Source organism: Scheffersomyces stipitis, chromosome 2, assembly GCF_000209165.1.
Source record: "Scheffersomyces stipitis CBS 6054 chromosome 2, complete sequence".
Classification (NCBI taxonomy): Eukaryota; Fungi; Ascomycota; class Pichiomycetes; order Serinales; family Debaryomycetaceae; genus Scheffersomyces; species Scheffersomyces stipitis.
In genome coordinates, this window is record NC_009042.1 from 356,180 (window position 1) to 380,855 (window position 24,676).

Here is a 24,676-nt window from a genome sequence, read left to right on the forward strand (position 1 = left end):
ATGCCTTCTACTGTTCCGCTTATGAATTGAGCTTGCGGTAGAGTTTCCCAGAGAAAAGTTGCTATGATTTTTCATTCTATTGTAGGTATATTTCTCTAGACTCATCACAAATTTTTGAAGTGCGCATTACCCCAGAAAATCTACACAGTATAAAACATACAAAACATCGGGAGGACAGAAAACACATTCGTACAAATACTCCTTCAACTGAATCCAGCAAAAGACACTATTCACAGCAGTTACAAGTCTACATCGAGTGAGCTAGACCAGAAGATTTGTTCGGTGAAGTTGTTTTCCGTATTGTTTTCCGTATCGTTTATTATCCAATAGTTTTATGATTAATTCTGTGGAGCTTTAACATTCTCGTAAAGCTTGACATTCTCGAAATTTTACGAGTTTGACGAATCTGGTCTCAACAGTCGACTTTTCAACGTGTATTGTTGTTTCGTGAGACTCTAAACTATATCTGTGCTCTCTGGTTAAGTCACTCATTCCTATTCTGGTATTGCCTTCACTGACTTTATTCTGGTTTAACTCAAATGTCTGATCTACACAAGGCATTTGTCAAGAGGATAAAAGACCAGGAGAGGTCACTAGGGCTCACCCTGTTGTCAGAAAAGGATGAAGAAGAGCAAGAAGAGGAAGAAGATGAAGATGGGGATGTTCTTTCTGGGATGACTAAGTTTGGTTCTAGGCCCACGATCCCTACTGTACATCCACTACATCCGCTACCATCTTCTACACGAGCCAGCACAGCTGACCAAACTACAGTAGACAACTATGAAAATTTCAAACGAGTCCATTTCAAAGTGACAGAGAAATATACAAGGGCAGACGGAATTTTGTCCATAAGTACATACTACAAACCTCCATCTTCTGCGAAAGATCCAATCTGTATCTTCCTTCATGGAGCTGGATCTACTGCTATGACGTTTGCCTTCTTGTCACAGCTGATTGGTGAGATATCGGAAAATACTGGGTTGTTTTTGTTTGACCTTAGGGGACATGGAAACTCGTCTTTAACTAAGGACTTTTCGTTAGACGCGCTTGTAGAAGACCTCCATTTTGTTCTCAATGAGTTTATTGGAAAACACAACATCAATTCCAATCCAATATACTTAGTGGGACATTCTCTTGGAGGAGCCATATCATCCAGCTTCCTACGTAAGTATCAAATGCAATATCCCCAAGTGAAAGGACTGGTGGTTTTAGATATAGTAGAAGAAACAGCCGTCAAATCCCTCGGGGCCATGCCAAACTTCATTTCTAATAGACCGAAGTCGTTTTCCAGTTTGACAAATGCCATTAAGTGGCATATGGGCTTCTTGTTGTATAACAAGGCTTCTGCAGAAGTAAGTGTTCCTGACTTGTTCGATCTCGAAAGCTTGACCTGGAAGACAGACTTAGCTTTGACACAGCCATTCTGGTCAACCTGGTTCGACAAGTTGTCAGAAAACTTTCTCGGATTTAGAGGTCCCAAGCTATTAATTCTCTCAGCGCATGAGACACTCGATAAGAATTTGATGATAGGGCAGATGCAGGGGAAATATCAACTTGTAGTATTCAGCAACCAACAGAAATATGGTCACTTCATTCATGAAGACTTGCCCCGACAGGTGGCTACATGCTTGTTGGATTTCATAAAGAGGAACGAAGATCCCGACAAGTTCATGAAGGAGGAGCTAGGAATTATTCCTAAATGGGGTGGCAAGATTCACCACACATAGATCGTCTAATGTGATCGTCTAATATGTTCATACTTCTGATCATATATACATCATAGGGCATTCTAGTTCTAACTTTACTGTACAATAGTATATATATCTTATAGTACCCACTTAATCAACACTAATATTGTTCAGGTCAATCTCCTTGTTTCTCTCGTTGATAGCCTTGACTATTTCGTCTATCTTCTTGCTTGCAAATGGGAAACGAGGGTTAATCAAGAATGGTCTCAAATCAAAGCGGTTATCGTCAGGTGAGTATTGTTCTGCGTGATATGCTGGAGTCATGGTCGTCATTTTGTGTCTGTTGATTGCGTAGAAGAACCAGAAGCGTTTGACCTTTTCAGCTACCTGCTCGGCAGTGAGGTTATATGGAGGTTGTGACCATTCGTGGTAAAGCTTGATGAACATAGCCAATGGCCCACATTTGTCTACTTTTCTTAATCTACCAAATCTGGACAACTCATCGTAGCTCATGCCCATATCTATTTCGTCACTCTGAACATAGTCAGCAGTGATAGGCTCTAATTCAGCCGTTGGGGTTGCCGTGATAAAGTCGTTCAATATTGGTAGCTCAAAGTTGATTTCGGCCCAGGCAATGAAACGCTTCAAGTCAGTCTTGGAAATACCTCCGATAGGATTGATATCTGCCGAGGAACAGTCATATTTGGTCAAGTAGCCTCTCAAGCATTCGTCTACGTTGGCACTTCCCAATACCAAAAGACCAGCAGAAGACTTACCTCTCGTCCAAGGTAAAAGCTGTGCAAACAAATAGCTCAAAACCATTCTGAGTCTAGCCTGGATGTTTTGCAAGGCCAAGTTCTCAGTTTGAGAACCTCCGAAGATCTTGAAAATGGGTCTTTTACCAGTGGCAACTTCAAACAAGCTAACTACAGAAGAGACCAAGTTATCCATGTTCAAGTCTACGTGATAGGACCCGATTTTAGAAGCTAACTCCTTGGCTCTGGATCTGGTTTCCGCCGAAGAGTTCTCTGTACCCATGAAACTGGTGTAGAACAATTTTTCTGCAATCTCTTGAGGCGTCTTTGGCACGAAGCTAGGATCGTGAGTCAAAGCTTGGATATCTGTCAACACCTGAGGATCGCTTATAGAAGCTACAACTAATCTGCACATCAGATGGACAATGACAGCAGTGGCACAGGAGTCGATACCTCCACTCAAAGGAAGAAAGTAGCCTCCACACTTGGATCTTCTCAAGTAGTCCCACAACCAGCAGGCTGGACCTAGAGCAATTTCCTCTTCGGGCAAATGGAACTTGATAGGCCTTGTTTTGGTGGGAATGATAGTAGGATCAAATACATGAGAGCTAGGCGACAATTCGACATCTGTCTGGATTGCCTTGTAGGTGGAAGATTGGTTAACAGCTTGGTTTGATGCCGACTTCTGGTTTCTATAAGATCTGACATCGTCCAAATCAATTGTAGCTGAGATTACTTCTACATCCTGAAGAGAGAACTGTGAACCCTGAGCAACCATCTTACCGTTGACGATGATAGAAGCACAACCGTCGTAGTATAAACGGTCACCGTCACAACCTTTCTGGTTAGCGTAAAGATAAACTCCTCCACACTTCTCGGTAGCCTCAGTGATCAACTGCAACCTGGTATCTAATTTACGCAACTCATGGTGAGACCCACTGGAGTTGGTGAATATTTCTACACCATCAAGCGCCATGGCAATATGTGGAGATTCTGGAGTGAACAATTCCTCGCAGGTCTCACAGCCTAGTCTTGTTTCCAAGGTTTCTACAATGCAATCACCAAAGGTGACTCTATTCTGGCCCGTAATCTTAGCAATGAACTTGGGCAACTGGTACTCTTCGTAGTATTTTGGTCTGTTCCAAGGGGTGAAATATCTCATTTCACGGTAGTTACCATCGTTGGCCAAATAGAGTTTGGGTCTAATCAACAAGATCTGACCATTGTACGATATAATTCTACAGTTATACTTGATGGACTTGTGGATAATGGGAATCCCAATATCGAGCAAGATGTCGTGGGTGGCTGGATCAGCCAAAATCTGACCGTACGTCTCCCATGAATGGTCGTACAAGTCGTTTTCGGAAAAGTGGTCCAAGCAGCCGTAACCACACACTTCGAGTTCGGGACCTACTCTCAATCTGGCACCTTGACGTTTGGCTTCCTTAATGGACTCGAGAATTCTGTCTCTGTTTCCTTCGAAGTCAAGAGCCCATTGGTTGAGGTTGCATGTTGCAATGGTGATGTAATGGCCCATGGTATATAGTAGCCTGAAGAGCAATTGCACGAAGAATATTGAGTAGTAGACCGCTATCTGCTGATGACTCTTTGACGATGTCGTACTTTGAAAAGTTGGGCGCGACATTTTCCTTATAATCACGTGATATACGTTGCAGAAGTTGCATTTTGCAACTCATGATGGTCTTGGAAGAGACTTCAGTGACGAATCGACCGAATATTGAGACTACATGGGTTTGTTCGAATCAATTGGTGGTGGTTATGAGCGGAATTTTGTTGTTGCCGAGATTCACTATTCCAATCTACCCTTTGGTCTCCATTGACCAGAATTAACCAGCCTTGGAAATGCTCTACTTTACTACAATAATTGTGAAGTCAAATTCCCAAGTGAGAAAGACTACGTGCCATTTTCGTATTCTGAAGAACACAATTCGACAGTATCTGTTGCTTCCTTATAGAGAAATAAAGAAATCGAACCATTACCAAAGCTCAAGTACTCAATGGGCGAAATCGGCTTCTTTTACTTCGCCAGGTAGAACCACCGCGGAACCACCGCTGGTATGTCCTTCCAGAGTCTCATGGAGTCGTGAGTTGCTGAAAAGTACCGGTGTTCCGTTTACTGTTCCAGTTGAACCAAGGTGAAGAGAACGGTAAGAGCCGATGGTTTGCTCGGAGTCTCCGACGGAACGGTCGCTAAATCTAGGATTTTGCATTGAAATCACGTGTATTGTCACGTTCGGAGCCCGGACATGGCCATTCTCGACCTGCATGTGTTCTTATCGGCGTGTAGCTGATAAGAGATTTGGTACGCATATAAGAAAGTGAAATTGGCCTCAGAGTGAAAAGAAGAGTTGATTCAGATTTCTACTATAGAGAGAGTCTTATAAGTATTTTGTTGGAATTTCCAATTGTTAACTTCCACTTCCACTTCCTTTCTACTTCTTACTTTTTGAAAATGCACAAAACAGATAAGCTCACAGTGACACCTTTGGCCAAGACTGCCTTCGGAGCTTCCGTGGAGCTACCAGATTACGCCAACAACGATCCCGCCAACCTCAACGACGACGACTTCGAGCAACTTTTCAATGCTGTTCACGAAAACTTGGTAGTGGTCATTCCCGGCCAGGCTGAGCTTCCACCCAAGTCTCAGTACTTGCTAACCAAGCGTTTTGACCCTACTTTGCCCGAACCAAAGGATGTAGCCGGTGCCTCTTACGGCCACGGCAAGGAATTCAGACATAGTCAGTCTGTCTTAAGAAAAGACGGTACTTCTGTCAAGTCGCAGCCCCAAGTTCAAATTTTGGGCCAGGGTGTTTTTGAAGCCGGCGAGCCAGGTAATGACAACGACGAAACGATCAAGTTGACGCATCCTTCACATACCACTTTCCACCATACCCCCTTGACCGAGGATGAGATCAAGAACGAACACAAAACCCGCTTCTACAGATGGCACATCGACTCGGCGCTCTACGACTTGTCGCCTCCGGTTGTTACCACCCTTTTAGGAATCAAGGTTCCACCGGCTACGCAGACTCAAACCATTGACTATGCTGATGGTTCAGGCGACGTTTTGGAGTTGACTCAGGGAGCCACTTGCTTTGTCAGTGGAGCTCGTGCCTTTAAGAACTTGAGCGAAGAAGATAAGCAATTTGCTTTAAATACCACTGTAGAATACGCTCCTCACCCGTACATCTTTATTTCGCCAGCTGGTGCCACTTCCGATGGCTTAACGATGGTTTCTGAAGGAAAGGAATTTGCCTTCGACAAGTTACCAGAATGGGAAGAGTCTAAGATCAAGAAGTTGCCCATGGTCTGGACCAATCCAGTCACCAAGGAACCCCATTTGCAATTACACGGTTGCTGTTTGTACAAGATGCACACCAAGAAGGAAGACGGTAGTGTAGAAACTATTGATTTGGTTGAGGCCCGTGAAAAGGCTCATAAGTTGATGAGACCTTCTATTGCACCCAGTGAAGTTTTGGCACATTCTTGGAAACAGGGTGACCTTGTCATCTTCTTTAACAGAGGAGTGTGGCACTCTGTGACTGGTGAATTTAAGGGTGTTGGAGCTGAAGGTAAGGACGAAAGAAGATTGATGCACCAATGCAACATTGCAAGTAGCAATGATCCTATCTGCGTGAGATAAAGATGTTCATATGGTATATATTTTTGGCAATAAAAGGTAACGAGAAAACATAGTAGAAGTAGTAGAAGTAGAAGTAGAAGTGCTATTGGTGTAATACGAGTTATATAGAAACAAAGAAATATGTACTATAACCACAATCAATTAACAATGTTCTATCTAAATTCCCTAAAAACATATAATTGCTTTCATCAATAATACTTTGCACGAAATCTCGCAGAATGGGTGCAAAAAGCGCTACTACTAGCGAGCGGAATCAGGAATACCGAGCCAAAGCGCAAATTGCTGAGAGCAGACCCAACAACACCCAGCAATTGCACACAAAGAAACTATAACAATTTATATTGTTCACTCAAATTAAAAAATAACTAAACACTCTTGGGCTACTTGATTCTACCACTTTATCATCACCGTGTACGTTATCACATGCTATACGACCCAGCTCAGCCGATTCTGTATCACGTGACCACATAACACCTATATCTGTGTGAGTCTCTATTCTATTCTCCAACTTTTCTTCAGCTCCTTTTCCACCGCCACTTCACCCCTTTCTGCCATGCAATACGTCGGCAAAGTTGGAGGATACGTCTACAACCAGTGGAATTCGCTCAATCCTCTGACGCTTTCCGGTGCGATTGACATCATTGTAGTAGAACAGCCGGACGGGACGCTCCACTGTTCGCCGTGGCATGTTAGGTTTGGGAAGTTCCAAATCATCAAGCCGCTGCAGAAAAAGATCGATTTGTATGTCAATGACGTGAAGACGGATTTGCCCATGAAGTTGGGTGATGGTGGAGAAGGATTTTTTGTGTTTGAAACCGACAGCCGTGATGGGTTATCCCAGAGCGTGTTGACATCTCCGGTTATATCGCCAGTTTCTTCGGCATCCACGTCTCCAATTGGTTCTCCACAACTGTCTGGTATCGGAGAAGATGATATTGGGCGGGCAGAGCCGGAATTACTCGATTTAAACGCGAACTCCGTCGATATTGAAGACAAGATCAAACTTTCCGATGAGCCTTCGCCAGTACTTGCTGGGTCTTCACCGAAAGCTGCAACTCCGACACCATCGTTGCAGTCCAAGACGTTTGAAAAAGTGAGGAAAATCACCCAAAAGTTGAACATACCCTCAAAGATCGACATCAACGGCGATATCGTTTTGGACATGGACGGTTATAAGCCCAACGCCCAGAAGAACATCGACAACTCCGACGAGTTGTTCAAGAAGATATTTTTACAGGAGATAAAGGATTCGTCGGCTGTACACGGGAGCAACACCAATAGCGCCAGTAACAGCCATAGTAACAGTAGTGCTAATGTCCTCGGAGAGGGAGAGGAGGAGCTTTCTTCCCTCTGGGAACAGTTCGTCAGTAAAGACAAAAATGGCAATATTCGTATTTTGAATAGAGATCACTTATCACCGATGGAAGACGATTTGATGTCGGTCGAAGGCTTGGTTAGTGAGAACGAAGATGACGCCCAGTCGTTGAGAACCTCTGCCTCTGTTATAACCTCCAATACTGGTAGCAACACAGGAGATGGATCTCTTCCCAGTTCCAGTAGTGAGTCAAGTAAAACATACTTCAAAACTCTTCGGTTGACTTCTGAACAGATGCAGAAAATGAAGTTGCATTATGGTGAAAACAAGTTGACGTTCAAACTCAGCGAAGGTACGGCTCAGATTGAGTCTTATTTGTATCTCTGGAGGGCCACTACACCAATAGTAATCTCGGATATCGATGGAACCATCACCAAGTCCGATGCCTTGGGCCATGTGCTTAACTTGTTCGGTAAGGATTGGACCCATCCTGGTGTAGCTACTCTTTTCACCGACATCAAAGCCAACGGGTACAACATTATATATCTTACCGCAAGGTCGGTAGGCCAAGCCGATACTACCAGACAATATTTACGTGGCATTGTACAAGACAATGGCGTGAAATTGCCTCAGGGACCGGTCATTCTTTCTCCCGATCGAACCATGGCCGCCTTGCGTCGAGAAGTCATCTTGAAGAAGCCAGAAGTGTTTAAGATGGCGTGTTTGAACGATATCAAAAGTCTCTATTTCCACAGTGATCAGTTCGCAGAGCCAGAAGATGACGAGAGAACGCCTTTCTACGCGGGTTTCGGCAACAGAATCACCGACGCTATAAGCTACAGATCGGTGAAGATTCCCAGTCACAGAATATTCACTATCAATCCCAATGGAGAAGTCCATATGGAATTGTTGGAGTTGGCCGGTTACAAGTCGTCGTATTTACATATCGGAGAGTTGGTCGACCAATTTTTCCCTCCAATCAAACAGGTTTCGTCCCTGGACTCGTATTGGAATGACAACCAGTTGCACGAATACATGAGCAACTTGAACCATTCCGATACGAACGATGTTTCTTGCGGTGCTGGTTCTCCCAGACTGCCTGGTTCACCTCGAAGCCTCAACGAGGAAGGCTTCAGAGACTTCCAAACTGAAGAGAAGTTCAACGACGTCAACTATTGGCGAGAGCCACTTAGTTTCAGCGATTTGAGCGATCTTGATGATGAAGAAACAGCAACACCAGAACCTCCTAAATCGCCAGGTCTATTGCTGTTGCGCTCATTCACTTCTGACTCTGAAAATATATACGATGAGAAGAAAGCTGCTACAAATCCAGAACTTAATGAAACCCGTACTCGTTCCAGGGCTTCCTCAAGTCCACCAGAACGCCCTACTTCAGTCTCGTCATTTACTTCCCCGTTGAAGAATTTCATGATGTTCGGAAGCAAAGGCAACGACATCGACGACGATGACGACTACACTGAAGTCAAAGACAATAATAGCCCCAGAAAGTCACAACTCATCTCCAAACTAGCCAATGCACGTGACGACTCTTTGCTAGACGATGGAGTTCATGATTCAGACTACACTGCTGAAGAGGATCTCGATGACGATGACGATTACACTGACGACGATTACGATGAAGATGAAGATGATGACTATGAAGATGACGACGATTACGATGAAGAAGAAGAAGAGGAAGACTACGATGAGGAAGAAGACTTCGATGAGGAGGACATAGATGATGATGACATCGATGAAGATGACGGGCTACCAGAAGAAGTTCAACAGAAGTTGTCTATCACAGAAAACAGCAACACCAAATCCAAAGTCACCATTAACAATAATAGCAGTATCGAAAAGAGAAAAGCATCATGTGACCCTCCCCAATTAGGCTTGGATCACGCTAGTGGTTTTGTCAAAGCCAGCAATATTCGCTAGATAGAAGAGTATTATAAGGAAAGCAACAAGTACATAGAAGTCGAGTGACACTTAGCAAAATAGCTGCGAAACTACAAAACCATTCGCTCGCACATCCATATAGAAAGTAGATCTCTACAAATATCTAATAACGCTTTGTTAATTAAGTTCTGAATTCACTCTATTTTATACTGAATATATATGATGATGATAAACAGTGCTATATTTTTGTGTATTCAGAGTCTTTTAGTCAGTTGGCAGCCGTTTCTGTAGTATCTCTATATACAGTACTTCCGTGCAGATCAAACGGGATCAAAAACGTGGTACTTGCCTTTCCATATAAATAGCTTATTTTGAAGTCTTTACAATGAACCTTTAAATGGATTTGTAAAAGGATTATACTTACCAATACTGCTGTAATCAAAAGTATACTCGCCTCTGTAGGTTTGACTGAAAATAGAAGCAAAATGAATCTAGAAATGCATGCCAAGAATTTGCACATGAACTATTTTTATACAGGATAAGATTTAGCTATCGTATTTCATTCTGTATTCGAACCAAAAAGCTTATTCGAAAAACTTTTCTTCGAATTCAAAGTAGAGTTTATTTTTTCGTACTATTCTTTGTTCCTTTTGGACGTTACTTTATAGTACTTTTCTTCAGGTTGGACGGGATGTTTCGCCGCCAGGGCAGACTTTTCGTCCTCGTTGTGGCGTTCCTAGCAACATTAGTGATCTTGCATTTAGTTTCTTGGAATGATAAACTAGACATTAGAAATAAGGTTCTCAAGCAGAAGAATTCTGGACACGTTCAACCAAATAGTGCTGAAGTTCCCCGAAATCCTGGCTTGAAAACAAATCCAAAGTCTTCGAAGTCTTCTATCGGTCACAAGACAGTTCAACGAGGCGATGTCATCTCCAAATATGTTGGAAAAAGCAAATTGATAGTGTTTCCTAAAGCATTTGAAGAGTCTGACCCAAAGAAGCTATATAAATTCTATTCATCACTGTTCGACGAACTGCCTCCGCGGTGGAGCAAAATCATCAGATTTCTGGATCCTTCGCAAAAGACTGATCCTCTCAGTAACTCCATAAAGAATTTGAAGTACCACAAACATCCAGTCCAGCTGTTTAATGCATTCGCTGATATAGAAGGAAATATGGAGAAATGTGGATTACTCGAAAATAAGTACGAAATTGAAGTGCTGAGAAGCGCAATGAAAAGCAAGTCTTTGAAAAAGATTGTACAGAAGTGGGTCAATGACAACTCCACATACTTCCAGGAAATAAACGAGTTCTTCCATACTCCTCTCCAGCAGCAACTCAAAGAGGGTAGTGTTGATCAGCATTGGTTTAGATTGGCTGGATCATCAGTATGGTTAGAACAATATGGAATTCATTTCATGGTCTCAAGAATTATTTATGCCGAAAACAAAGATAGAGGTACGCCAAACTTGTCTGTGATCTACGCTCAAGCTTATGATGAAAATTGGAAAGAAGTAGAAGACTTAGAGTTGGTCGTTCCTACAAATAACCCAAACTTAAACCTTGACTCCAATGATCCCCCTCATTTTAGATTGCAATTACCTCAGATCTTGCCTATACCAATTCACCTTGATAAAGAACGTCAATGGCCCGGATTTTATGGTGCTGAAGATCCTCGAATTATCGCTGTGAAAAATGCAAGAGGTTTCGAGGAGCCTTTAGTTTTCTATAACTCCTACCATGGAAAAGTTGTGAACATCGAGGAAATCGATGAAGGTAAATCAACTGCTCATCTTCTATTCTCGAGAAATATGTTCATGGCTTGGCCATTCCAGACTCAAAGAGGGAAATACAATGTTCAAGACTTACCCTCGAAATACCACAACAACATATTCACAAGGGTGTTGGAAATAAAAGAAGCAAATAAAGAAAGAGAAGGAAAACAAAAGAACTGGACCCCATTCATTAGCAGCCAGGATAGGAAGAGTTTCGGTTTTGACAAATACATCTATATGAGTATTAGGCTTGATCATTTGCAAATTTTGAGGTGCCCAGTAGTAGGTGGAAGTGACCAATTCGTGACCGAATGTGAGGAGGTATACCTATTAAACCCAGAGAAGTCCAACAACGACGGAGTCGGTCCATTGAGAGGTGGATCACAATTTGTAAACATTAACGACATGCTTGAGTCATATTCTGAGCTTCCAGAAGTTAGAAAACTTATAGATGGCATTCCAAAAGGAAGGGAGCTTTGGTTTTCTTTCGCCAGAGCGAATCTAGAATATTGCGGCTGTGGTGTAAAGATGTATAGACCTAATTTGGTTGTGGTGGTCAAGGATGGCAATCAGTACAAGATTAGTCATGTCAGTTCCTTCGTTGATTTGGCGGTCGAGCAGCTTGGCTGGATTTTGAAGGAATCTGATAACTACTGTCCGGAGAATGATGGTTCGGTCATGATTCCTAATGGTATTGCGTCTTGGACCCTTCGAGAAAATGGTGAAAAGAAAAAACTTGATGACTACTTGACGTTGAGTTATTCTCTTGCAGATGCTACAGTTGAAATTATTCACATCAGAGGGGTTCTTAAAGCACTACTTGGTCTTGACTCCAAAAATAATGACTACAAGCTCTTTGAGAAGTCAAGCGCACCCGATGCTAAGACCGTGGGTTACAACAATGACAATATAGATTGTGCTTTGGAGAACTCTAAGCAATACTGTCAGGCATTTGGCGAAAAAGAGAAAAAGAAGATGGAGCTGAGGGTGAAGCCTGAAGACAAACAAGGACAAGATGGAAAGGAATCCGAATCACAGGAACAGAAAGAGTGAGAGAAGAAAATAACCACAATATGAAAAGATCAAGAAAGTAAAATAGTAACTAAGAGATTACCCAACCGGAATATCAATCAAATTTGGAACTGGGTGCAAAGAGCTGAAGCAGGATAAAATCGAAATATACTATCATAGAAGCATTAGAGCATATATATACATTTATAATTAACGTTTTTAATTAGCAACAAAGCCGTACAATATTGAGTGATTGAGAAACATCAAAGTTTGACTGAATATGTATGACATCTCAGACAACTCTCCTCATTTCAACAAATATTTACATTCGTCATCATTCCGGATTTTGCACCCATTCCTTCCTGGAACAGTCGTCCTTCTACCAGGACCGCAGTATATTCTTGACAGGTGCACTACCAGCGTCTTTCCGATGCATTGCGAGATCTTGAATCGCGTTTTGTAGAAATGAACTTTTCCTTCTGCTGTACAAAAATTGATAACCGTTGCTTATTGAATAATCCTGTTTGGCTTTTTGTTCTATTCATTTAAGATAATCAACTTCTTTCTTTTTTGTTTGTCAGTGTCAAAACTGCCTATTCTACAATTGAATGGTTCAATTCTTTGTACGATCTCAGAACCAGTCACGTGAACGGGTAATCGATAGACATTTAATTCTAGAGAAAGTGGTATTTTTTTACAGTTGAGATCCACTTTCCATTCAGTTCAATTTGGATCAAGTTGTTGGCAGAAATCTCCAAATTCATAACGGCAATGCTTAGTCGCAGGCATAAATACCAGAGGTTGTTCAGGATACGACGAGGGCTAGTTGTCCGAGTCTTTTTGCCGGCTACGCTACTTCTCTTATGGTTGATGGTCATGTTCAATACCCACATAAATTATGACCATGACTCAATTACAGCTAACTTTAGAGACGCTTTCCATAGAGGTTCCAGTTTCTGGTTATTGCCACAGTGGATGTCTACCAACAAGATGATATTTCCGAAGGGGCTTCCCATTGACAACCTCCAGGAGTTTGTGGATAAAAATCCAGTGTTCTTTGACAAGCATTTGACTGGAAACCCAAAGTTGGAGAAAGCAGAAGCTGTTGATTCTTCTTTGCACCAGATGCAAGCAGCATATTTTCCTCATAATGTCACTCTTTTCAACAGCAATCGTAGCATAGATCACGACTTGTACCAGTGTGATACGCATTTGATGGACCATATTCAGATTCAAGTCGATGAGGCCCAGAACTTGGACGTTCTGCTCAGAATTATCCTAAGAAGCTTGGTGAAAGACATAGAAAAAAACAAAAATCCGTACTACAAGGAGTTGTCTCCCTTCTTTCTCTCTGAGTTGAAATTGCAGATCAAACACAACGTGGTAGAAAAGTACTGGTACCGTTTGGCTGGCTCTTCCGTATGGCTTGAAGAATATGGCGTCCACTTCATGATATCCAGAGTCTTGTACAGTCCTAAAGGGATCAGAAACCAACCGACAATATCGTTGACGTATGCACAACTTTATGATAAAGACTGGAATGAAATGGTCAACACGCGATTAGTTGTTCCATCCAATAATATGCGCAAGCCCGATCTCGAGGAAAACATCATCCCTGATCCACCTTCTAAGAAAGTTCAGTCTTCTAAGTCTAACAGAAAGGACAAGAATCAGTTCAAGGTTTTGGATTTCCCCAGCTTTCTTCCGATTCCATTCTGGCACGATTACGACAATACTGTAGGTAAATACTATGGTCCCGAAGACCCTCGAATCATATTGGTGAATAACAAATTGGGCTACCAAGAGCCTCTTATAGTGTTTAATGCTTATCACCGTAAGTTGGCTCTTTTTGATGACGATCTAGACGATAGGCTTTTAATGAAAATCAAGTTCTACAGATCCATGTTCATCTGTTGGCCCTGGCAGTTCCAGCGAGGTAAAGAGAATGTAGATGGAATGCCTGATCCAGAGTATGATGAGCATTTCTACAATAGAGTTACAGAACTACAGATCAAGAATTTACCACGTCAAACGACACAGAAGAACTGGACACCGCTTGTAAGTGAAATGGAAAGAAGAACTCACTCTTCAGGTTCATTTGTATATGATACTCATATCAATTTTATCTATAGATGGGCCAACTTGGAGATGTTGAGATGTAACTTAGAAAGCGGTGTATGTGGCTTCACCTATAGGCTCAACGATAGATTGGCACCGCGTTCGTCTGTTGGACCATTGAGAGGAGGAACTCAATTGATAAACATCAATAACTTGATTAGGTCCCAACTTTCAGAGTTCAATATGGAGACAATATTACCCAATAATAGGGAGATTTGGTTAGGTTTTGCAAGAGCTCACTTGGATAGATGTGGCTGTGGAAGTGTGATGTATCGTCCTAACTTGGTAATTGTAGTTAAAGATAGAGTTGAAATTCCACCAGAAGTCAGTTTCTTTGGAGGGGAAAAGCCTGAGACCATGCACAGAGATTTCTATAAGCTCAGTCATGTGAGTTCATCGATTTCGTTTGATATGCCAGTTCTTGGTTGGGATTTATCCAATCCACGAATTCTCTGTACTGGAGCAAATATCTTGATTCCCAATGGGATTTCTTCGTGGAATTTAAAGTCGTTGACGGCGGATGGAAATGGAGGTTGGACAGCAGATGATTATATGACAATATCCTTGTCTGTTGGAGACTTCACTGTTCATAAGATTAACATCAAGGGCTTACTAAATGAAGTTTTCAAATTAAGTGACAAGACGCTATTCCTTCCTTCAGTTGTTCAAGATGACGTACTTGATATGAAAAAGGCTCTAAGCAATTTGCAGATTCCTGATCCTATAAATGCTAGTGATCAATGTCCATTCCAAGGATTCAATAACGACAATGTCATCTGTGCAATGCAGAGCTCCAGGGACTTCTGTATGGATTATGGCTTTGAACAGGTCAAGCTCTTTAGTCAGAACTACAATGTTTACAAAGACTTTGATTTCATTCACAATGAGTACGACGAACTGGACAAGTCTGAGTACGAATTGTACGAAGAAGAGGTCGAGGAAGAAAGAATGAGAGATATGATCAACAATTATCAGGGGGGACGGTTTGCTGGTGTTGCTTATGATTTCGATGACCATCACGCTATTTCGGGAGCAGAGCTTAAATCTCCTAAGAAGCTAATTGATACCTCCAAGCCAGCCGCTCCTTTGGCACCTGTGGACGATGGAAAGCCAATGGATGAAGTTGTTACCAATTTGGACTTGAATCGAAAGCCGAACGACGAAAGTGGTAAAATGACTTCTAAAACTGAGGATAAGCAAACCAAGGGTACAACGAAAAAGAAAACTAATCTGAAAGCAAGTGAAAAGTATTCGGATTCTAAAACTAAAGGAAAAGGTACTTTAAAAAAGCCGGATCCAGAAGTGGAGACAAAGGCTACAAAGAAGGATAAAGGTAAGAAGAAGGCAGCACCACCGAAGGCTCTGGAAGAAAAAGATGATGGTAAAGAGCTTTCTACTAAGAAAGCTGCTCCTAAGAAAGCTGCTCCTAAGAAAGCTGTTCCTAAGAAAGCTGCCCCTAAGAAAGCTGCTCCTGAGAAGAAGACTTCATCCAAGAAGACTCCCAAAAAGCCTGCTGCTTCTGATTATGAGGATAAGAAAGCAGTAAAGGAAGTGACCAAGAAGAAGACCAGTGCAAAACCAACGGTGCCAAAGAAACCGGCAAAGTCGACTGCCAAGAAGTCTGATGCTAAACAGCCAACAAAGAAAGTTCAAAAGAAAAAGCCAACTGCCAAAGAGGCTGCAAAGAAGAAATCATCCTCCAAAAAGAATTGATGAAGAATAGAAGAACGTAGATTAGGGTATTTATATAGATAAGAATAACAATTGTGATTGTTGGAATACTCCAACTTATACAGAGACAGAAGAGTGATAGATGAGTGATAGATGCATACCTCTCTTTCTAATTTTATTCAACAAGGAATTCACATCTGTAATACATTAGAGGATATTCGTCTAGGAAGTTGTTACTTGCAATCTAAAACTTGCAATCTGCTTTCAGATTGCAAAAGACTTGAGATTGCTTATATGCAGAGAAACATTTCCTCTCGCACCAAAAAGAAAGTGGCTCCGATACCGGGAATCGAACCCGGATTTCAAGATGGAGAGTCTCGAGTGATAGCCATTACACTATATCGGATAATTGCTTGACATAATTTTGACCAAATTAAACTATATGGTAATTATTTTTGAAGTAATGACTTTTTGCCAAAATTCTTGCTAAAATTAATAAAAATTAATAAAAACTCTGAATGACTATATTTTGGACCTTAAAGTGATTTCTCGTTGATATATTGAACAATTAAGAGATTAGTTTAGTCTGTGTTAAATAAAATTGAAGAGTTGAGAATTTTTGGGGTATATTGGCACCAAAATTAAATTATTATAAAAAATGGATGAAATATATATCTAAACAACTACACTTCCATAATAATGCTAGGATTTTTCTACAAATATTCTATAAACTCTAAGAACTTTATGATATACCTCCAGCACAAATACTTTTGAATTTTTTTATCAAAGTCCAGATGATATATTTTCTCAATTCTAAGATTTCTATTGCCGCAAAAAAAGAGGTTCCCACAAGTTTTGAGAAATTATTCTTTGACCACTTCTTTTCTTAAACCTAAACGTTGACAACATATACTATTATAGCTAGATCAAATTCAAGATGCCTATCGAACTCGTCCTTTCTCCTGTAATGCGCCCTGTGGTTATGGCCAAAGCAGTGTTGTTTCTGCCCCATAGAAGTGGATCCCGCTATGTTCCTAACATCATTGAACTTCCAGAAGAAGGCATTTCACAATATGCTTTACTCAAAAGATTCGGTTCCGGTTCCAAGATCTTTGATGTCTATGACACCCACGAAGGTGAAGAACCTTTGGGGCAAAAGGACCCAGCACAGAGGTTGTTCTGGCTTGTTAGATCGAGAGCGGTTAAAGGTGCCTACAAGATGTTCTCTTCTGCGATTACGGGTACCGGTCCAGAAGGAGAAGATGAGCCAGTTGCTGCAATCAGGGCTGGTCTCAGATCCAATGTCTTGCTCATCCGTGCACCCGACGTTCCTGCTGCAGAACTTGGATGGCATGTGATCAACCACAGAGTGGATGCTAACGACAGCTACAGAATGTTCACCTTAGCCGATGGATTCACCTACCAATGGACCAACAGAGGCAAATGGCTAGAAAAAGTCCACAACTTGGGAGAGAAGGAGTCAGAGATCAGAGAGAGAGTCGGACAGGTTATTCCACATGGAGCCAATGGGTTCACATTGAAGGTGGACGAAACCAAGATCCCCAGAGAATTGGCTCTTTCTACAGCGCTCTGTTCGTACATTGACCAATGGAATACCAACATCGAGGTCGGTGGTATCTACTACGCCAGACAACCTGGCCAGGTGCGTTGGAAGAGAGATTAGGCTAATATGTTATATAAAACTGTTAGTTGTTAGTGTCGATAATGGCTGCGAAATTTAAGATATAATGCACTTTAAATTGTAGAGAAAAAAGTTTATTCAGATGCGCATCAGCAGCTCCTTGATAGGCTTCTAGATTATGTAATAAGTTAGACAAGAAATGCCTTATACTTTGCCATACTGATCGTGTTCGCCTTCATGCCACATCATGCCACTATTCTCATCATTGTTCAAAACCAGTTCATAACCAGAGCTTCTATTACTCATAGCGGTGTGCCAATTCCGGTCGCGCTAAGCCAGTTCCGCAACTCGACACCACCGCGGAAACCCACTTCCTCTTCAATGTCCATGGCTCGCATGCAGGCTACCCCGGTTCTCGAGTATATATAGCGATAAGAGCCAGACTTAATTTTTCACTTGTCCAACGAATTCCAGACACTTTTCTTGCGCTTTCAACTGGTAGTCCTTTCTCTAAATCGCTAACATGCTTAGAGCCAGTGCCAATGCTCTTGCCAGAAGAGCCTCCGCTCGTTCTTTATCCTCGGTCGCTGCGAAGTACTTTCCCTCCGAGCCAGCACATCCGCAGCTTGTGACTCCAGCAATTCCAGGGCCCAAGTCCATCCAATTGAATAACGATTTGGGAGAGAAATTCGACAACAGAGCCACATACTTCGTTGCAGACTACAAGAATTCCTTGGGTAACTATATCAGCGATGCTGACGGCAACAAGTTGTTAGATGTCTACTGTCAGATCGCATCGATTGGGTTGGGCTACAACAATCCAGCCTTGATTGAGGCTGCGAAATCTGACGAAATGGTATATGCCTTAATTGACCGTCCCGCTTTGGCTTGTTTCCCTTCTACTACATACAAGGAGATATTAGAGGACGGAATCCTCGCTGCTGCCCCACCCAGTATGTCCAGAGTGTGGACTGCGCTTTCGGGCTCTGATGCCAACGAAACTGCCTACAAGGCTGCGTTCATGTACCAACACGCCAAGTTGAGAGGCGATCAGGACTTCTCGTCTGAAGAATTGACCTCTGTTATGGACAATGCCACTCCTGGCGCTTCCGAGATGAAGATCTTGTCGTTTGACAAAGGCTTCCACGGCAGATTGTTTGGTTCATTGTCTACCACCAGATCCAAGGCTATTCACAAGTTGGACATTCCTGCATTCCAATGGCCCAAGGCACCTTTCCCCAAGTTGAAGTATCCATTAGACGAGTTTGCTACTGAGAATCACGCCGAAGAACTCGCCTGCTTGGAAGCATTTGAAGACATTCTTAGCCAACACAAGGGTGCTAGTAAAGTTGCTGCCATTATCGTGGAACCAGTCCAGGCTGAAGGCGGAGACAACCATGCCTCTTCATTCTTCTTCCAAGGATTGAGAGATATCACCATAAAGCACGACGTGTTGATGATTGTAGATGAAGTACAGACCGGAGTAGGTGCCACGGGTAAAATGTGGGCTCATGAACATTGGAACTTAACCACTCCTCCAGACATGGTAACGTTCTCCAAGAAATTCCAGGCAGCTGGTTTCTACTACAGCAACCCACAGTTGCAGCCCAACCAACCTTACAGACAGTTTAACACCTGGTGCGGAGATCCATCTAAGGCCATCATTGCCAAGACCATCTACCAGGAAATCGTCAAAAACGACTTGGTCACCAGAACTGCTGCTGTAGGAGACTATTTGTATGGTGGTTTACAATTGCTTGCCTCCAAGTATCCTGCCCACATCAAGAACTTGAGAGGTGAGAACTTCGGTACTTTTATTGCCTGGGACTGCAGAGACGCCGGAGCCAGAAACGAAATTTTGATCAAATGCCGTGATAGAGGTGTCAATGTTGGTGGCTGTGGCGATATGGCTATTCGTATGAGACCCACCTTGACGTTCGAGGAAAAGCATGCCAACGTGTTCCTCCAAGTTTTGGAAGACGTATTGAATTACATGTGAATACAGAGATTTGTTTTGAATCAAATAAAAGAATACATATAGAAACCATACTAGCAGTTGTAGCCTGTACCACGAACTTATTAATGTAGAGAAAATGGATGCAAAAAGTGTCCTTATGCGCGGAACGCACTTACCTCTTTAGGATAGACCAAGCGGTTCCCCATTGGGAGCGCAGATGCGCGCTTCACTGCACATGATGCATAATACAAATCAAAAACCGTTTAGTCCAAAAGCTACTTTTATGGGGGTACTTCTCGTTGGGCCCGGGGGTCTGGTTCTGGGTCCACATTCCCAAAGATTGAGGAAATCCTCTCTTGGTATGATAATGTGGGACGAATAATGTCCAACTCCTGTACTTGACGTCAAGTGTGATACAATGCTACATTGATGTAATAATAATTTTACAGAATAATACGAGAGGGTAATGTCAGGTGTTTTATGGGTGAAAAACTCCACATATTTGCGGTACGGTTGTATTTTCCTGTCTCCTCCAGCCTGTGTTAGGGCCAGGTCGGTGGTAGCTAGAGTGACGGGCATGATTTGGTGTTTATTATTGGCTATTAGGGGAAATCGGGACCGGGGAGTTAGTGGAGGTGGATGCGAGGTATGCATGACGATCTGCGGGCGGGCTACTGAGAAAAGGACGAGAGGATGATTTGCCAGTGGAGTATCCGAAAATGAAATGTAATGGTGTAATTCTGGAATGACAACTACGACACGGAAAAAAATTGTAGAAAATGACAGCAGTGTAAACAGCAGGAATGGTGTGGTGGATGTAAGATTCGTATGACCTTGCTGGGTTTATTCGTCTATAGTTGATTGTTTGAGGTCGTGCTCGCAGTTACCGGATTGATCCTCGCTAAATGGAAACGTCTCTAGAATATGGTTGTGACAGTCGCACTAAATTACCCAGTAAAAGCTAGCGACCATTTCCATATCCGGGGTGGAAGTGCTTTCTCGTGGTAAGGCTTAGTCTGTTGACCACGGCATTCGAAATAAAGAGATCCAAACAGCGCTGCGCTTTTGCCTCTACAGCTTTGCCTTTCGAGTAACAACCATAGCAGCCGTTTGCGACCGGTTTCGCAGCCAGTCCCGCAAAGCTTCTGAATCGGCGAACATCTGGATTAAAGTTATCACCACTTTACCTCATAAACCGAACATTTAAACTCTCTCTAATTTGTGCCAAAACCTCTCGCCATTCTCGCCCACTATTCGCGAGCTGCCACGGTGGATTTGAGCCCGCCTTGCTTAAGCCTGCACGGAAAAAGCAACGGCTGGGCTCGCTAATTTCTATCTGCCTGACTGTTCCAAGCATCGCTCCAGGTTTGGCTTACGTTTTGTTACAATTGGGTAATCCACATACTCCTGCTGTCTTGGTTATAAACCGCATATTATATATTGTGGATTTCTTGTCACTGTCTGAATAAACGGCCCTGTTTTGCTTTAATTCCAGTTTCTATTCTTCTTTCCTTACTCACTTATTTATTCCTCAAGCTCACCTGACCTACAGCTGTTTGTTGTAGCCTCGTCTCACCATCCCCAATTTCACATACAATTTTCGTTTTCCAGAATACCATCCTGACCGGAGCCTCTACTCCAGCAACACCTGCTCCAGCAACCGTCCGTCTTTGGCATTTTATACACCTTACACTTATACACTTATATCCCTTAGCCGTAGCCTCGCCTCCATGTGTTCCTTCCAGTTGTAACAACAGCTCCCCTTCACTTCTGAAAGGATCCTTACCCGTCCCTTTAATCTCATTACTAATAAGCATCGCTTCACATCTTCACCATGTTGGGTCGGCTCTTTAAACAAAACCCGTCCAACAGCTTCCACCATCACCACAACAACCCCAACACCACCACGTCATCGTCATCAACAGCGTCGTACAACAATCTCGGAGCCGCATCCATAAACGCATCCTCTATGGTCTCGTTCGAGGACACATACGCCAGAGAAATATTGTACGGAACAAACAACGCCAACCAGCTCAAACCATACGTGATCAACAACAAGTTTTTCCGGATCCTCATCTCACAGGATGGGGGCAGTCTCCGTGCTAAGCAAGTGCTTTATGATTCGGCCTCGGACTCGCAATCCCCCAATGCATCTACACCAACTTCACCCACGGCCACAGCGTACAACTGTAAACCCTTCTGTAGACCGAATCTGCTCAACAGAAACATAATGACATCAAAAGTTTACCACAATAGCAGCGAACTCAACGACTACATGTTTGGCTGTGGCTTGCCATCCAACGAGACAAACTGCGCTACTAAAGTGCACATTCTTCCAGTTCTCACCAACTCCGTCTGTGGACCGTACAACTCTGTTTTGGTGACGAGACTATTCTCCATCAGTGACTTTGAAGCCAGCGAACAGTGCTCGGATTTGTCGAGATTGTCCTTGGACCTGAGCTGGAACCCTTCTCCGACTATACGAGTGGGCAACACAAACATCAGAAAACATCTATTTGCGAAGGCTTCTTGCAACGAAAACAACAACAAGAACAACTTCAACAGCCGGTTTGCCATCAGTGTAGTGATTCCACTCGAATCGATAAATGATATCAACGACGTGATCTTCAATAACTGGGAGGAGATTTCTCATTTCATGGTCGTGATGCAAAAGATAGTGTACAAGAAATTGATTATGCACCTTAATAACGACTCCTTTTACGATAATGACAACAAACTCACCTCATGCCCATATCTTATAAACAAAAGAATTCAGTTTCCCAGCTACATGTTGCAAGGAGAGGACATAGGTTCCCAGCTCTTCAAGTTGATCAAATTGATCTACTACAATGCCAACATACCCAAGATCATCAACTGCAACTACCTCATCAAGTCAGCCATTAAGAACGAGAAATCTCAGTATAATCCGATGTTGTTGAACTGGGTGCTAGAGATTTTGAACTGGCTCGAGTTCAAGGATGGGAAAAACTTGGGAAAGTACAACTATGCCTACAACTCGTCTTTCCACAACAATTCCCATCTGCTACAAAGTACAGATCTTACTGCTTTGAATGGAACATGCAACAATAACACTTTCTTGGCGAGTTTGTTAGCGTTGTTGATTCCGTATAGAAAGCTGTTGGGTATTAGGCCATATCACCATGTTCCTAATTCAAAGAATAGAGAAATAACCAGAGTGGTGATCATGACTGGAAATCCTGTAGTGGCGAAGAAGTTGATCTTTATCATCAACGGCATAATACCTTACAGTCCGTCAGCTAAACTTTCACTGTACGAAAAGAATGGTAACGATTCATTCAACGAAGTAAATGAGAACGACGATGACAACTCTAGCAAGTTTTCAAGTTTTGAAGACTTTTCTCGGTCTAGTGGTAATGGTATCAACCCTAGAATTCATGACGATTTCTCGAGAAACACGTCTGTTTCTCCCAGAAAGAGTTCTCCTTTGAATGCTTCTAGCCATCCTATACCAATAAAGCCCACGAGTTTGGCTAATTCGTACGAATCGTCTGACAATTCATTTTTGGGATCTACTCCTTCAGTTAAAGGCTGGGAGATTCCCAGTAAATCCTCAGCAAGTACGACAACTACGACTCCGAACAAACAGATAGAACTGGCTATGAAAGGAATTCCAATTGCAAAGGCTTCCATGACAACAGCAGTTGATGGAACTAACTATCCATCTTCGTTATCCAAAAGTTCATCTATGGCTCATCTTTCATCTTCATTAAATTCTTCGTCCTCTTCTTCGTATTCAAACTATTCATTGTCGAAAATTGGAGGTAGTTTCATGGAAAAGTGGAAGAATTCGTTTGGTGCTTCTTACACAAGCAACTCGATGCATTCTATTCCTTATTCCAATTCCAATAACTCAAATCCTTCTGGAGCTACATATTTTCCCAACAGTGACTTTGCTCCTCCTGCTTCTTATGGTAGTTTGTCAAAGAGGACTTCTATCCAATCTATGAGAACTCCATCGCCAGCAATTGAATATGAAGAGTTTCAATGGCAGCCCACGACGCCTATGTCCATTGCAAATAACATATCTCATTCTTCCAACAACAGCCAACATGGCACTATTGTGGGAACACCCACGAAATTGTCGAGAACTCAGTCGATGTACGACCTTTACAATATGAATAGCAATGGAAACAACGTTATGAATGAAGAAAGCTACAACGATGGCTCAGCTACAAATTCACACATGAAGAATATCACAATCAAGAGGGCTAAGTCGAGTGTCTATGCACCTTTGGTTGACGACATTGCAGTCAAGAACATCACAGAACATAACAAGAGTGTCATCAAACTGAAATGTGAAGAGATAATGAAATTGAGGTACAGTGTCAAGAATTCTCACAACTCAATTTTAGAGATAAATCCAATTAAGACAAAACCTAAGGTCGAAACTCATTATATTGATATAGACGAAGCAGAGAGTTTTGTAACTGATCAGTGCACAATTACATTGAAGGGTAATGGTGAAGATGGGTCTAATAGACACAAATATTCTGCATCGAGGCTTCCAGTGCTTAAGAACAAGCCCTTGCTTCCTATTGTTGCTTTCACAGACGAGTTTAGATCGGAATTTAGCATTCAGTCGTGTCCAGTCAACCCCAAGTTGGAGACACAGGTTACCAACTGTATGAAGAACGATTTGATGTTTTACCAGAATAACTATGACTACGAAAGTATCACATCGAGAACTGTTTTCATCAGCTTAAGAGCCAGAGAAATCAAGGTTATCGAGATGAATATCAACAACGACAATTCACCGCAAGACTCGACTATAAGCAATGAGACGAACCAACCTTTGAATTCATACTTCCCTGAAACTACAAACAGTAGACGTTCATCTGCTGTGAATAACAACTACAAGACAAAAATCGTAAAGGTATTCACACCCAATAAGAATTTGGGCAACAGCGATAATATCAATAAGGTCGACAGTATATTCGACCAAATCAACCTGCTATTTGCCAAGCAGCAACAGAACAGAGAGATTAGCAAACATGTTAAAGATTCTGGATATGAAGCACTTGATTTTAACAAGAAGTTATCTAAGCTTGTTTCCACGCTTATCTGCTAATCCGCGTTATTTATTACTACTATTTATTAAAGACTAATTATATAATTTAGAGGGTTTTGAAAATTCTGC

General features: G+C 42.3%; 8 protein-coding genes across 8 annotated transcripts; 7 read left to right on the forward strand and 1 right to left on the reverse strand. All coding sequences in view use genetic code 12, as the record gives it.

Annotated features, from left to right (window-relative positions):
- Positions 1 to 539: 539 nt before the first annotated feature.
- On the forward strand, positions 540 to 1,727 carry PICST_42666 (carboxyl methyl esterase; the record flags this gene model as incomplete). The annotated part of the gene is made up of 2 exons (XM_001382263.1): positions 540 to 682; positions 752 to 1,727. 2 exons carry the CDS (start codon positions 540 to 542, stop codon positions 1,725 to 1,727), a joined length of 1,119 nt encoding a protein of 372 aa, XP_001382300.2.
- A 111-nt stretch (positions 1,728 to 1,838) lies between these two features.
- On the reverse strand, positions 1,839 to 3,980 carry QNS1 (glutamine-dependent NAD(+) synthetase; the record flags this gene model as incomplete). Its single annotated transcript, XM_001382796.1, has 1 exon — positions 1,839 to 3,980. The coding sequence occupies one exon, from the start codon at positions 3,978 to 3,980 to the stop codon at positions 1,839 to 1,841; it is 2,142 nt and encodes a 713-aa protein (XP_001382833.2).
- A 936-nt stretch (positions 3,981 to 4,916) lies between these two features.
- On the forward strand, positions 4,917 to 6,107 carry PICST_34838 (putative dioxygenase; the record flags this gene model as incomplete). Its single annotated transcript, XM_001382264.1, has 1 exon — positions 4,917 to 6,107. The coding sequence occupies one exon, from the start codon at positions 4,917 to 4,919 to the stop codon at positions 6,105 to 6,107; it is 1,191 nt and encodes a 396-aa protein (XP_001382301.1).
- Positions 6,108 to 6,660: 553 nt separating this feature from the next.
- SMP2 (protein involved in plasmid maintenance, respiration and cell proliferation (by homology)) lies at positions 6,661 to 9,499 on the forward strand (the record flags this gene model as incomplete). The annotated part of the gene is made up of 4 exons (XM_001382265.1): positions 6,661 to 7,365; positions 7,468 to 8,426; positions 8,517 to 8,817; positions 9,019 to 9,499. The coding sequence occupies 4 exons, from the start codon at positions 6,661 to 6,663 to the stop codon at positions 9,358 to 9,360; spliced, it is 2,307 nt and encodes a 768-aa protein (XP_001382302.2). The 3' UTR covers positions 9,361 to 9,499.
- A 753-nt stretch (positions 9,500 to 10,252) lies between these two features.
- On the forward strand, positions 10,253 to 15,061 carry PICST_55466 (predicted protein; the record flags this gene model as incomplete). The annotated part of the gene is made up of 6 exons (XM_001382266.1): positions 10,253 to 10,582; positions 11,565 to 11,577; positions 13,413 to 13,744; positions 13,790 to 14,521; positions 14,582 to 14,861; positions 14,898 to 15,061. Coding segments are annotated over 6 exons (1,851 nt in total), but the record flags the coding sequence as incomplete, so codon positions are not given.
- Positions 15,062 to 16,835: 1,774 nt separating this feature from the next.
- PICST_34839 (predicted protein) lies at positions 16,836 to 17,582 on the forward strand (the record flags this gene model as incomplete). The annotated part of the gene is made up of 1 exon (XM_001382267.1): positions 16,836 to 17,582. One exon carries the CDS (start codon positions 16,836 to 16,838, stop codon positions 17,580 to 17,582), a length of 747 nt encoding a protein of 248 aa, XP_001382304.2.
- Positions 17,583 to 18,063: 481 nt separating this feature from the next.
- Positions 18,064 to 19,539, forward strand: UGA1.1 (4-aminobutyrate aminotransferase (GABA transaminase); the record flags this gene model as incomplete). The annotated part of the gene is made up of 1 exon (XM_001382268.1): positions 18,064 to 19,539. The coding sequence occupies one exon, from the start codon at positions 18,064 to 18,066 to the stop codon at positions 19,537 to 19,539; it is 1,476 nt and encodes a 491-aa protein (XP_001382305.1).
- A 1,792-nt stretch (positions 19,540 to 21,331) lies between these two features.
- PICST_41410 (predicted protein) lies at positions 21,332 to 24,340 on the forward strand (the record flags this gene model as incomplete). The annotated part of the gene is made up of 4 exons (XM_001382269.1): positions 21,332 to 22,494; positions 22,549 to 22,854; positions 22,951 to 23,957; positions 24,048 to 24,340. Coding segments are annotated over 4 exons (2,769 nt in total), but the record flags the coding sequence as incomplete, so codon positions are not given.
- Between the last annotated feature and the right edge of the window lie 336 nt (positions 24,341 to 24,676).